At 38.3% G+C, this 14,260-nt stretch overlaps 1 protein-coding gene across 4 annotated transcripts; it reads left to right on the top strand.

Moving 5' to 3' along the window:
* The first annotated feature begins 1,682 nt into the window (after positions 1–1,682).
* Positions 1,683–13,822, top strand: srfa (serum response factor a). Of its 4 annotated transcripts, XM_056758656.1 has the most exons (9): positions 1,683–1,967; positions 2,049–2,522; positions 4,884–5,150; positions 9,373–9,622; positions 10,322–10,513; positions 10,912–11,013; positions 11,102–11,299; positions 11,400–11,467; positions 11,560–13,822. In XM_056758656.1, the coding sequence occupies exons 2-9, from the start codon at positions 2,064–2,066 to the stop codon at positions 11,650–11,652; spliced, it is 1,629 nt and encodes a 542-aa protein (XP_056614634.1). In that variant the 5' UTR covers positions 1,683–1,967; positions 2,049–2,063; the 3' UTR covers positions 11,653–13,822. The 4 variants fall into 4 exon arrangements, with proteins under 4 accessions (XP_056614634.1, XP_056614633.1, XP_056614636.1 ...); XM_056758655.1 differs by having other exon boundaries at positions 1,683–2,522; XM_056758657.1 differs by lacking the exon at positions 10,322–10,513 and having other exon boundaries at positions 1,685–2,522.
* The last annotated feature ends 438 nt before the right edge of the window (positions 13,823–14,260 follow it).

Genomic DNA, 14,260 nt, shown 5'->3' on the forward strand with positions numbered 1-14,260 from the left:
TTCCCGCAAGAATATTTACACACAGAAGGCCAAGTCATTACGGAAAAACATGTGATTCATACTGTTACAAACATACATGAAATGCATGTTTTTCCGCACATCTAAACCTAAGACCACCCTGCAATTATGTTTTTCTTTTTTGATATGAAAGTCAGTGGACTATGAACCCCCACCAATTCTGAAGAGCTAAATAACAGATATAAAACAGTGATAAGGGGAAGAAATTGCCAGGACAGTATGCAAAGACATTTTGTAGAATTTTTATATACAATGGTTATTTGTAAAAATTATTACAGAACTGATACTCAAAAATATAATGCTATGTTATCTCTTCGGTTAAGGATGTAATATTTTATTTTATATGATAAATCTTTTCATAGAGCAACATAGTTATTTTACAAAGGGTATATGCCAGGTTGCATAAAGCACCTCAGGTTTTCCCTTAAGTGTGACACTTTTGTTATTTCTCTTTACACAAGACAATAAGAGAATAACTTAAGTAAAACTTAAGGTATATTTAAGGGCACACTTAAGGGGAAATTTCACTCCAAGGTGCTTTATGCAACCGGGCCCTAGTTAATAGTTAAAGGGTTCATCCCAAAATAAAAATTCAATCATAATTAGTTTACCATCATGTCGAATAAAACCTGTACATGACTTTTATCTGTGAAACACAATATATATATATATTTTAAGAAATGAAGTTTCAGAAGTTTTATGTCCATATGGAAGTCATTTGGGGACAATGTTGTTTGGTTACCAACATTCTTCCAAATATCTTATTTTGTGCTATGCAGAAAGAAAGTCAATAAATCGACCCCAAAAATATTAGACGACAAGACCTCAAATATATTGAGTATACTAGTTTAATAAACATAGGTTTTCAAAACATTTTGTAGCTGTACATTAAATATGGATACAAAACAATAAAAAATTGGTCAAAAACAAGCATTTGTCTTTGTGTTCAGTTTATCTTAATCCTCCGCTTCTTTAAATACTTTGTCGGAAGCAAATTAAAACTTTTTGATTTAAAATATTTATGTATTTTTAATTGTCACTAGATGAGAACTTAATTTGAGAAAGATTAAATTGAGTTTACAGACATACTTTGTGTAACAGTGCCATCTGCTGGTTGTATATAGAATGATCACTTACACGGCCATCAAAGAGCTAAAATGACAAATTCAACTAAAGCTAAACGTAAATGTTACCATTATTTCACTTTATTTTAAATTAAATCATCGCAAAGGTGTCCTTTATAATTGCATATTTTCATTGCTGGAAGTGTTTACGTTAATGTATTAAAGTTCAAGCACCTTTGCCAGTTAGCTGTGTGTACGTAAGTCAAAATGAGACTGTAGCCAATCGTAAAGTATCAGAGGTATGAGTAGCCAATCGCAGCGCAGCACAGTGACTCACCATAAATGGACAGGCATCACCATATAAGGAAACATCGCCTCGCTTTATATGGAGGAAAGTAGATCCTTAGGCAAAGGTCCTTGAGAGTTAACTTTCCTCAGAAAACGTGTGATATGTTATTACACTATTTAATAAAATAACAAATATCACATAAAAAGATAATAAAGTCCATTACACGTTCAAACGAAACTGTGTAATCAGGTGTTGACGTTACATCGGGTAACTAGTTATTTTAGCGGATGTACAAGAATGGTCGTGATTCGTCGTTTCCAAATGCGGCTAGAGCGGCGCAGGCTCAGTTAAGGTTTGATTGATGGACTGTTGGCGGAAACTATACGTTTTAAACTTTGTACGATGGTCGCAAAGGGCTAGTTTTGGATATTAGTTTTGCACGCAACGTGAATTCAGTCGCGACTTCCACCCATGAATATCTCCGTCCTGTGAGAAAGTCCGGATAGCGAGCGGAAGACGTGGGTTTAGTCCGAGTTGTCAGTTGAGTTGAGCTAATGTTTCTTAGCCTAGCGTCTCTGAGGTAACTTCAGTATCAGGTGAGTTGATTTGCGCGAATCTGACATCAGATCGGCTAGAATAACTCAACATCTGCATCATCCCCGTGGTGCTGGTTGCAGGTCAGTGTGTGAGGGATGTTAGGGGGAAACGGGGCTTCCAGAGGGGTTGGACGCTCAGGTAACGGCGCAGGCATGACTTCTCTACAGGTAGGTAACGTTAGCACATCTGGGGCTTTAGGGGCGGTGAACTCTGCCTTGAACCTGCCCGATGGGGGCAGATATGATGACAGGCCGTCGGACCATCACACAGTGCTGAGCGGATCCGATGGAGACTCGGACTCTGGGGATGATGAAGAGATTTCATTGTCGGACAGGAGGGGAGTGAAGCGGGAGAGGAGTGAGATGGAGGTCGGGGTCTCCTCTGGATCTAATGCTGGAGTAGCTGCTGGATATGGGGGGGTTTCCAGCGGGGTGGCTGGAGCAAAACCGGGCAAGAAGACTCGAGGACGGGTGAAGATTAAGATGGAGTTTATAGACAACAAGCTGAGGAGATACACGACCTTCAGCAAGAGGAAGACTGGCATTATGAAGAAGGTAGGTTCACCCTGATGCATAAAAAAAACGAATACTTAACTAGTACTAGTACACCAATACTTGTGCTGAACAACTGTATTGGTACTGGTACCACGAAACTAGTGCTACGCTAATGCAACTAGCACATAACACTAAAACTAGTATGTACTAGTTCTATGTCACTTTGCAAATACTAGCAGTATGCAACACTAATAGTACTAGTGCATTTCCACAATGTAAGTACTGGTATTAAATAAAACCCCAACTACTGCTAGTGCTATGGCTGGATGCAAATACTACATGTAAGTAACACTAATACTTCCAGTGCTACAGCACTATGCAAGTACAGGAATACTAGTATGTACAATACAAAATGCATATACTAGCAGTACATATGACTACAGCTACTACTAGTGCTATGGCACGATGTAAATACTAGTAGTACGTAACACTGATACTAGTCCTATGGTACTAGTACATATTATATAACACTAATTCTAGGATGTACTAGTGCTGTGGCGCTATGCAAATACTTGTAGAACACAGAACTAATAGTACAAGAGCTATGCCACAATGCAAATACAATTAGTACATAACCTAAATACTACTAGAGCTACTGCATGGTACTATGCAAATACTAGTAGTACACAACACTAACAAAGTTATGCCACTTTGCGAAAACTAGTTGTAGTATGTAACACTAATGCTACAATTGCATAACTCGAATACTTTTAGTGATATAGCACTACGCAAATACAAATACTCAACTGTAGCAAATTAAGTGTTCTTCTTAGGGGCGATTCACATTTGCCGTCTTTTGCAAATAGGGAGCGATGTGATGTGCATGCGGTGAGAGGCTCCCGCACTCGAGGTGAAAATATTGCGTGGCTCGAGATTTCCACACGGTTTTAGATGCGACATGTGAATCGCCCCTTAGCTTTCTAAAATGTTACACACACACACCTGTACCACACACATGTACACTCACCAGGAAACTTTCTCATAAAGCTTAAAACACCAGATCCCTGTTTGCAAAGTAAACGTGTACATGTTGAAAATACTTAACTCTGGGTAGATTCCACATCTGTTCTGACACACTTGTCATTGGTCACTCAGTTGTCATTCATTCCTGTCTCAGCAGAAATAACCTTACTTTAAAGGGGATCCCTGATCTGGTTACCACAATGCTAGACATATTGTTGATACTTGTACATGAGAACTAGGCCAGTTGAAGAAGTCAGGCAATGAAGGTTTACCTATAGCAGGCCAATATAGACCTTCTGGAACATGTGATACAGTTCTCTGGTGTCTGTGACTAGGTAGTTGCAGTATTGGTGTTCGACAGATGATGTCAGATGTTTACAGCCATTGCATATCTGGTGTTTGCAGAGTTCTTTTACTCATGCTCCAGCAAAAATGACAAGCAATATAGCCTACGGTTTACAACAGTTGTGTATCATATTCCACAACTCATCATCTGCGCTCAACATGTAATTTTAAAGCAGGATTAAAAGAAATGGCAGGAGGTTGGTAGAAAAGTTATTAACCTTCAAGTCTTTTAGGCATTGAACATACTTTACACCAATACAGGAGTGCATCAACTTTTCCTGTTATGCTTAGTCATTGGGTTCAATTCATAACTCAACAAAAGAATGTGTTGCATTCTTACATTTGCGGCAGGGCACTTGTCAGGCATTGCTGTTGGCTTTTATTCGTGTTCTCTCTTAGATTATGATTATAAAGAGAATCTTGCTTAGCAAGTTTTTAGTTAGTTACACTGTTTATATGTTTGTAACTAACTACTAAAATCCAGCATATAGTGGCACAGATCTTTGCAGGTAACTATGCCCCCCGCGCATTGAGGTTTGCTACACCCTAAGTAATGCAAAAAGTTAATTGTGTACAATGGGAAAGGCTTCTGTAAAGCATTAACCAAACATACGCATCTGCGTAATTTAACAGAACATGTTTATTACTGTCTCTTTTCTTTCATTCTTGCCTTTTTTTTTCTTTTATAAACATACTCAATTGCTCATCTACGGTTTTTGCACTCCCCCCCCCCCCCCCCTTTTTTCCTCATTACCTTAGAGGGGAAAAAGATCGAGCCATGACAACAGCCACAAGAATCACAAATCAAAAGACGCTAGCGGCATTACACAAGCATAGTGGAATTCTGTTAGATCGTGTGCTTTAAATCATTCATGACAATACACAGATTGTTTTCCTTGTTGTCTGCTTAAAATCATTGCAATGCTTTACAAATGTTGCCAACAAAATGGATTTGTCATCACGTATCAATCAACATCTTTTGGTTGTGCGCTGTTGTGGTTGAAACATCTTCTAATCTTCCTTTCCTTGTTGTCTTTTTTTCGACGTTTCCAGGCATACGAACTGTCCACCCTAACGGGAACGCAAGTTTTGCTCTTGGTTGCTAGCGAGACAGGCCATGTCTACACTTTTGCCACGCGAAAGCTTCAGCCCATGATCACCAGTGAGACGGGTAAGGCCCTCATCCAAACATGCCTGAACTCCCCCGATTCACCGCCCCGTACGGACCCTTCCACAGACCAGAGGATGAGTGCCACAGGATTTGAGGAGACTGACCTCACCTACCAGGTTTCAGAGGCAGATGCTCTTACAGATCCAAAGGTAAGTAGCGATACTAAGACGTGTGCAAAACTATGGATTTTCAAAATTGACTGGTGGGTTTTCTGAACCCCCCAAAAACCCAGCACAGTTGACCTGAACAGTTGACAAGTAGATTGTTTGATGACTGGTAGAGAGTCAGCCGCATTGACTCCCTAAAACTTGCGAATTATCACAAATAGAGAATATTTTTTTTTTTTGATTGGAATCATATTCAGTGTTCTTAACTCTTTGAAGGCTTGATCTGAATTGGAAAATTTCAGTCATTCCAGTATTTGTTAAATCTTTTTGTGAAGTTTTTGATTTACTAAACTACAGAAGTGTATTGGAATATTGTAAAAGACTCCAGATGGATTTGGGTTTTTAACTTTAAAAGAAATCCGATGCACTTGACGTTTACTTGAACGCCTTTAGGACAGTCCACATGCATTGTGAGATTTATTCTCATCCATGTTATGGCCAGAAATGTCACCCAGATAATTTCTTAGCATGGCAGCGAGAAAAATATTCACAACGTCCAACTCTCATTGATAAAAATTAGATGCTGTCTGCATGTCCTTATATAGTATTGTTTTCCCAGTACACTTTCTTGGCTCATGGCTGATCACATTCCATATAAGCTGCAGCTGTTTTCAGATTTGAACAACATTACCCCCTTCTCTACTGGTTTTAGGGTACGTAGTATGCAAAATTAGAAACCAGATCGCCATTTGAGAAAATTGCTTTAAGAGAAGCTGATCCCAAACTAGATGAGCTGATTACAAACTCATCAGCTGGGCCACATTTGAAAGTAATCATGGAAATAGGACCCATTTTCCCACATCAGATCTCAGACGGCGCTCACGCCACATATTAATTGTTACGTGCACACAAATGAGAGATGTAGTACTTCCTGTCCAAGATAAAGACCCAATTGGTTTATTAGTTTTTGCTGGGGTTTGTTGTGTGTTATTCATGTAGTATCTTTTTTAAACATGATTGGTTAAAAATATTTGTAGCTCCCCAAGCCCGGTCCTGGTTTATAATACAGTATATTTGGATACGCTGTAAAGATAACGGGCAGTTACCCTAAAGGCTGGGTCAGTTTAGTTATGTGCACCTTGAGATCTTTTGGCAGGAAGTGAAATCTGACGTCCTTTGAGAGGAAGTTTATCAAGTAGGAATGCTATTCCAGAATTTACACAAACTCTTTAGGTCCATAAAAATTAGGAGTTTCTCTCTGATGAGACAAAATATTTGTTTAAAGCTGCAATTTGTAAAAGCCCTAAAGCTTTATCTTTGTATCATGGTTGTTGGCCCATATGACAGTGGACCTGGACATAGTGACACATTTCGCATATCCACATGACACAACATAAGGCAACATAACATTATAGGTCTGTTATTAACACCATTAGGACTATACACTTATTTAAATTCTGCCATGAATAACTCAACCTCAAGTCGTTCGACAAGCCTAGGACATCCGTTCATCTTGTCAACAAAAATTAAGATTGAGGAAGGTTTTGATAAGGATTGGGAATTTTATGACTCTTACCTATGGACAGCGACGAACTGACTTTCTGCACTTTAAAAAGTCGCGTTGATGTCTATGTGCGGGAGTCAGAAGGCTCCCAAACCTTATCAAAACTATATGTACATTGCGAAGGCTGTCCTAGGCTTGTCGCACGACTTAAGGGTGAGCAATTTCATTTTCCGGCCGTGTTCCCCGGTAAAAGTGTTGTAAACATAAAGCTTTAGACTCATTTTGTGGTGAATGTTGGTGAAAGTTTAGCCAAATCCATTGGCATGTTGCTAAACAGCCTATTAGTAAGTCAAGGGCAAGGTTATGGTGTGTGATCAGTTTTTGCGGTGTAACAAGTGAACGTTTACACACACACAAAAAAAAACGTAATATGAGCTCTGAGGGACACATATCAATTTATGCAAACAAATGCATGAGAGCGTGTTTTAATGCACCTGTTTAAAGCGTTTCCTGAGGGAAATGTCTAGCCCGTCCTTGTGGCTGAGTACCTAGGTCAAAGGGCACAGACCCTAATGGTTTTGGTTTTAACAGTCTTTATAACAGATGCTGGGTGGTGGACAGCCCGTGTAAAGGACTAACTGACTTACTCAGGCCTCTCAAAGAAGCTCTTGATGTTCTTGGGGTAACATATTGACCAATTACAGTTATTATTTCTACCCTTGCACATTTCTGTGAAGTAGAACAGTAGATTCCCATGTTGGTCAGACTGGCCAGTCTATCGTCCTTGTTTCATAGGTTTCATTCAGAGCTGCCTGAAATAGCCGTGTGTTCTCGCTGTGAGGACACCTGTTTTCCTGTGAAGGCAGCTGCCGTTCTTTGGATCAATGTGACACAATTGCTTTTATCATCACACGCAGTTCTTGCGACGCTTTTTGCTGCAGTCAGTCCTGGTCCACAGCATGCCATAGATTTATTTCATATGTTAACATCAAAAAAATGAAACATCTGTTATCTGCATTTTAAAGGGATAGTTCCCCAAGAATGAAACCTTCATCATTTATTCACCCTTATGGCATGTCAAAGCTCTATGACTTTCTTCATCTGTAGAACACAAAAGGTGAAATTTTGAAGAATGTTGATAATCACACAACATTGACCCCATTGACTTCCATTGTATGAACACAATGCCACAGAGACATTTCTCTAAATATCTTTTTTTGTGTTTCACAGAAGAATAGGTAATAGAGAGGTTTTAAATGACATGAGTATGAGTAAATTATGACAGAAAACTTCTGTTTTCAATGTACTGTCCCTTTACAGCATACAGTGGAGCAAAAATCAAATACATACTTTGATGTTTTGTTTAATTATAATGCAGGCAATTAGGATCCAAAACATCTCATAGATGATTTTATTGTGCTAATGGCACAAGTGTCGTGCACATGATGTTAGACTGTCAGGGAGGTACATTGATTCACGCATCATTTTCATTCACTCTAGAGCAGCCCTTCTCAAAGTTTCGGACCGGGAAGGAATTCGATCCGTACCCGCCTCCACTTTGTATTTCATGTGACAAACGCACGCAGGTGCGCATTCAAACCAGTGTTGCATTGTTTACTGACTTCTCCCGTCAGGTAAACCATGTATTAACTATCGACATTTTGAGCGAGAGGTTTTTCTTTGCTGACAGTTTGCAGAGAACATCAGCACATTCAACTGACCGAACAGAAGAGCGTTTACAAAATTCTGTCACTGTTACTGACTGTCTGGGCATATGAACATGGATGTAGTTTGTCTTAAAATATGTGCTTAGTTTGTTGCCCAGACGGACGGTTGTGCTCCATGACACTTAAAATAAAGTAACATTCACTGCTTTATAACAGTAGATTGCAGTTATAATTCTTTTTTGGCAAATCATTAAGTGAACAAGTGACTGCAGATTACATTGGAGTATTAGTCTATGAACAGAAAATATGTAAATGAGAACACTTTTTTTTGGCATTTTGTTGCATAAAAATGCAGCACTGTATATAACAGTACAGAACGTAAAAGCAAGTACGACTTGAATGCCATGAATATGATAATTAGCATATAAAGATAAAAGAACCTACAGTACGATGTTCAAAAACATGTTTTTATTGCTCATTCCAATTAATATCAATGAAACTGCAGTTGGGTTCTTTTGATTAAGTAAAATATAAAGTACACCTAACTAACACACTAAAAACATGATAATTGTGTAAAATAATGTCAATTTTTATTGAGCTACCTGTTTTTGCAAAATAAATTCTTCATTGAGTTGAATTGTTTAAAGTTATTTAAAGTTGTTTTGTTATAACAATTGTACCGGACCTTTGACCTTGACAAGAATTCAGATTTGGACCTTTAAATGTAAACTTTGAGAACTCCTGCTCTAGAGCATTCAACTTGGAGTCTTAAATACACTATAAGATGCTTTAGAATAAAGCCAAATAGATGAAGGTAAATGTAGTAGTTTAGATAATCCAACAAGACTACTATAAAACTTTGCAGATCCTTATTGACCTTCTGTACTGTGCGGATTCAATCTGATTATCTAAGCTTGAAATTAAGTGCTCTTGTTGTCCTTTTATGTCATTTGTTGCCTCTGAAAAGCATTGTTTTCTCTCAGTCTCACAAAAAATAAACGCAACATATAGATGGTCACTGGTAGCATCAGCTTGTCGTTTAATTTTTGTCTTACAATAACAAACTGTTTTATTTCCCGTTTTGTTATCGCAGGAAATGATAAAGCCCACATATACAGCTTCCAGTATACCTGGAGTCACCAGCAGTACGACCACATCGGCCTCTTCCTCTCCCATCTCATCATCAGTCGCCATGCAGACGCAGAGCAGCGCCACCTACTGGCCTTTAGCCACAGGCATAAATGCCCAGAACATGTCCAGTGCGAATGGCACGGTGCTGAAAGCAACGGGCAGTTCACCCGCTGGGGTCATGCAGCTGCCAAGTGGATTCACACTCATGCCTGGTGAGGCCTTGTGTTTGTTCTCTTATTTACTTCTCTTTACAAATGAGTCTCATTTCCTGAGGGTTTGCGGGACAGGTCACGCCAGCTTGCGTGATGTCATTGTTATTAATACACATTGACTAATGTGCTTGCCTGCATGCCTGCTCACTTTGAATTCTGCTTTCAACTGTTTGTCTTTATAAAGGCCTATTCACACCAAAAGTGAAATTTGTGTATTTTTCACAGAAACTGTTTACACAAAATAGCAATATATTAAAGCTGAACCATTTAAGTCTTTTTGTAGAAACAAACAAAAATCAGTTAAAGTTGAGCAAGTATATAAATCAACCAAGTGTTTAAAACTGTCTGGTTTCCTTACTACGATGCACATTGATTTGTGACTTCTGCTGTCGGGTACAATTTAGCTGAAAATCAGTCAGTTTAACATCATTTAACTTTCACCAAACGTAAAGATATGTAACCTGCAATTTAATGTTGATTGCAATAGAAAGGTTAAAATTAAAGATTGTACCTTTAAAACAGTAATATAATCAGCACGGCATCTTTGTAAAATTAGTTTTTTCAGCATTCCAAAAAACCTTAACCGATACTAAGAGATTCACAAACGGTATGTATAGGCCTTTAAATAAGCGAATGTGTTTGGTCGGTGCGCATGCTTACCCACTTCGCTCGCTGAGGGTGTCGCTGTGTGTCCCGCAGGCGCTTCTCTTCCGCCCGGCACACACACCATTCCCCTCAGTCAGCTGCAGACGCACTCTCTGGCCATACAGTGTCCGCAGACGCTAAACAGCCACATCACAGCTAACACCACTGCTGCCGTTGTTCCCGCACACACACAAACCACCCCACAGACCACACTCTTCCGCCTGCCCGCCACTGTCTCGCTTTCAGGTCAGTGCAGTTCTTTCTCTACCTGTGTTTACGTTTGGCTTACATCTTACGGAGGGAGTATGAGCTTTTAGTCGAGGCTGGAAACTTGTGTTTGCATGCTGCTACTTTCTGAAATGGGAAATATGAATTTGCGTTGTTCGTCCCAATTGAAATCTCAAGGTCATTACAAAGGAAAATGAAAATGTAGTAATAGGTACAACATTTTTTTTAATGCAAACATTTCTGTTTTGCAAAACGACGAGTCCACAAAGTCATCATCAGCAATTGATTTTTTTGAGTATAGTGTATCTAAATATATATTGGAGTATTATAATGTTTGGGAACTAAAGTTGTTCATTTCATGCATCTAAATTTATCTTAGTGTGGTTATGATACAGATTATTGTGTATATGCACCAGGTGGCGCAATGCCTCAACAATTACAAGCCATCCAGGTTCATCCCAGTCCTCAAAGCAGCGAGAGCAGCCTAGAGATCAGTCAGACGTCTGCCACTTCCTCTGGTACTTACTAAAGATGCTGTTTTTATCAGTGATCTAGATCAGCATGCTATAAAGATCATTAAATCATTGAGTTTTCTCATTCCCACAGCGAGTCACACGGCTACCATCGTCACTTCCTCAGTGCCTTCTTCAGTGGCAAGTCACATGATGTACCCGGGAGCGCATGCGGCCGTCATGTACGCTACATCCAGCCCTGGACTCACTGACGGGAGTCTTACTCTGCTGAATACCTTCCAACAACCACACACTGCCATGCACATGTCCCACACGCAGGGCCAAGACTCGGGTCAGTCGCGATCATATATTTAAACGCGTTTGCGAGTTGTGTACAAATATAATGCACCATCATTTCACTTCTATAAAGCATTGTTTTGATTTGTATCTAGGTGCCGTTCAGCAGATGTTTCTTTCAGGACCTCAAGGAACTGTACAGATCCCAGTTTCAGCTGTTCCGGTACATTCTGAAATAAGCATCACTATATAGACATACAAAAGGACCATTTTCATTTATTCTCATTAAATACGGATGTTTTTCTTTGCTCGCAGATGTTTATCAACCAGTCATCGACCGGTAACAATGCCGCCACCACCCTCACAGAGCTCAGGGTGGTCAATTTAGACAATCCCAAAGGAGACTGAACAAGAGGCCGGAGTGACCGCTCGCTTCTGCAGATTCCTTCAGGGATCACACATGCCATGCAATCAGACTGCCATTATATTTATTACTGCCTTCTCGCTACGTCAGGTTTGTAAACCCACGACACGTGATTGATGAGGCGTGATGGGACATTTGAAGGACGATTACCTCCTCGCGGATTTTGGTGTGTGGTTTGATAATGGATCAGATTTGTTCATATGTACACACAGACACGCGCATCTTCAGGATTACAGAGACGTCTGGCACTATCGCCGCTGGTGCTGAAGGATCACCTTAAGCCCAAAGATTTGGAAATGTAGACTTGATTGAGTCATTTAAGTTGAATTCAGTTGATTATGTGAAATTCAGTGGTATTCAAACTTTTCCTTTGATATTTACATTATCTGTTTCACTTTTGTGTATTTTAAAGGGATAGATAGTACACCAAAACATGACAGTTTTGTCATGGTTTACTCAAATTCTTTTTATTGAATCTCTTGAATTGCATCACATTTTATACGCATTGTAGGAATATTCTTCAAAATCTTTCCTTTCTGTGCTTTATAGAGGAAAGACAATATGGGTTTGGAGCAACGTAAGTGTGAGTTAATGAAGAATTGAACAACCTCTTCAATAATAATGCTGAACTATCAATAATGTGGCCGTTTGAATCCCATTTAGATCATCATTCTTAACGTTTATGTTTAAATGTAAATTTGCCTAACAAGTCCTAAAAATACCTAAACTTGATCAGATCATTTGAATGTGCTGCTCTACTTAAATGTTCAGTAGGCATCCATATTGTAAACTGAAAAAAGGCCACTTGTCATTCCATATTGTTATGCTGTGCCAAACTATACTGTATATTCAATGACGGAAGGAATTACATTTTTTGCTCAAATGCTTTCGAAAAGACATGCTTTAGCCACTTTTACAATGCTGTAACAGAAAAACACTGACTTGCATTTGCAATGCACGACAACGTACCTGCAGTCAACAACGGTACTGCGCAGTCACAGGTCAAGAAATGGATGCCTATGTTGTGGTTAGGTTAACATAGTGAAGCTACAGTTTGCTATGCCGCAGGTTTATTGAATGATGGATGTGTAACTAATAAAGAGATGGAAAATTTCATTTGGAAACATCCACGCATGATCTTCAAGGGTTTTATCAAGCAGAACTGTTCTAGGATTGCCAACTCTTTCTCTCTCTCTCTCGATATATATATATGTGCACCCATATATTTTTGTAAGAATTTGTAAGTGTGTTGTTTTTTTCAAACCCTTATTATGTAAATCACTGTTTCGTTATCAAACTTTAATTTGGATTTCTAAGGAGACGTCCAAAGGGCTGTTTATCTTACTGATGTCTGCTTTTATGAAAATTTGATTTGGTCTTTCCTCACAGATGTTTGTAAAGAGATACAAACTAACAAAATAGGAACTGTTTGAGAGTGTGGGCGTCTGTGAAACTTTTTTCCTCATTCAGACAGCCATGTTTTGACTTGACAGACCCATAAGCCTTTTAATCTCGTACTGTTATACGGATTGAAACGGACCACTGCAATACTGAATGTTTCGAGAATGGCGTTTCCGCTTCATTTTGGCGATTTTCAGTTTGTGAAACTGAACACTGTTAGAACTTTTAAGTCGGTTGACAAGCCCAGAAAAAAATCATTCTTTAACTTGTTTTAAATTGTGTGGGATTTACAAAGCGGCCAGAACAAAAGTGTTGGATTGTGTTGTTCAGTATTATTACATTTTGAATCCAGGGAAAGACTCAATACATTTTTTTTGTTGAATATTGTTCGGGTCATTAAAAGATATTGAATTCTGCATGAAAAAGAAAACTAGTTTTAGGAATATAAAGACTTTTTTTGCATTGTGGCTTACTCATGACAATTAAGCACATTGACACCACTTCCTATTCTTGCTTTCTTTCAGTAACAATTTTCCCATCAATAATAGTATAATTATGTTTAAGTTTCTATACACTTTAGAAGTGTTTCTTTGACTTCTTTCATAATATGTTTTCAAAAATATAGTAATTGGAATCACCACTAAGAACAATAATAATAAATAATATTTAATACAATTCTACAATATATAATAATTTAACACAATTAATACAATTGTACAAAAATAAAAATTAATAAAATGTCTGGAACCTGAAGATATTCTTGACTGTGTGATATATTGGTTGTTATGTGAAACACAGAATCTCTGCTTTTTTCTCTTTAATGCTGTGCAACCTTATTTGTGGAGGAAATGTTGTTTTTTATTATTATTTTCCTTCTTATCTACAGTGCCATTTTCCTGAGAAATTGTTTTTTTTGTATTATTCCGGGTAAGATTTATTATTAATCTGGATTAAAATGTTGACAATAACAAAAATGAAAGTAGAAACCTTTTTGTTAACGTTAATTCACTTCAATTATCACTTCCAATGAAAATATTAATTATGTATAGAGTTTATTTTACAATAAAGCGTGTTTGTTTTGAGAGAAATTCAGTCATACTTGAGTAAATGTTTTCATGAACCTATTAATAGCTTGACAACAAGCATCCCTGAAATATCTTCAATTTATAATCTTTAGTTTTGAATAGTTAG

The sequence above is a fragment of the Triplophysa dalaica genome, chromosome 10, assembly GCF_015846415.1.
Source record: "Triplophysa dalaica isolate WHDGS20190420 chromosome 10, ASM1584641v1, whole genome shotgun sequence".
NCBI lineage: Eukaryota > Metazoa > Chordata > Actinopteri > Cypriniformes > Nemacheilidae > Triplophysa > Triplophysa dalaica.

Coding starts and splice junctions, on each gene's coding strand:
- srfa (XM_056758655.1), top strand. CDS start 2,064: ATGTTAGGGGGAAACGGGGCTTCCAGAGGGGTTGGACGCTCAGGTAAC. Junction 2,523..4,883: donor AGACTGGCATTATGAAGAAG/GTAGGTTCACCC, acceptor CGACGTTTCCAG/GCATACGAACTGTCCACCCT. Junction 11,014..11,101: donor GACGTCTGCCACTTCCTCTG/GTACTTACTAAA, acceptor TCATTCCCACAG/CGAGTCACACGGCTACCATC.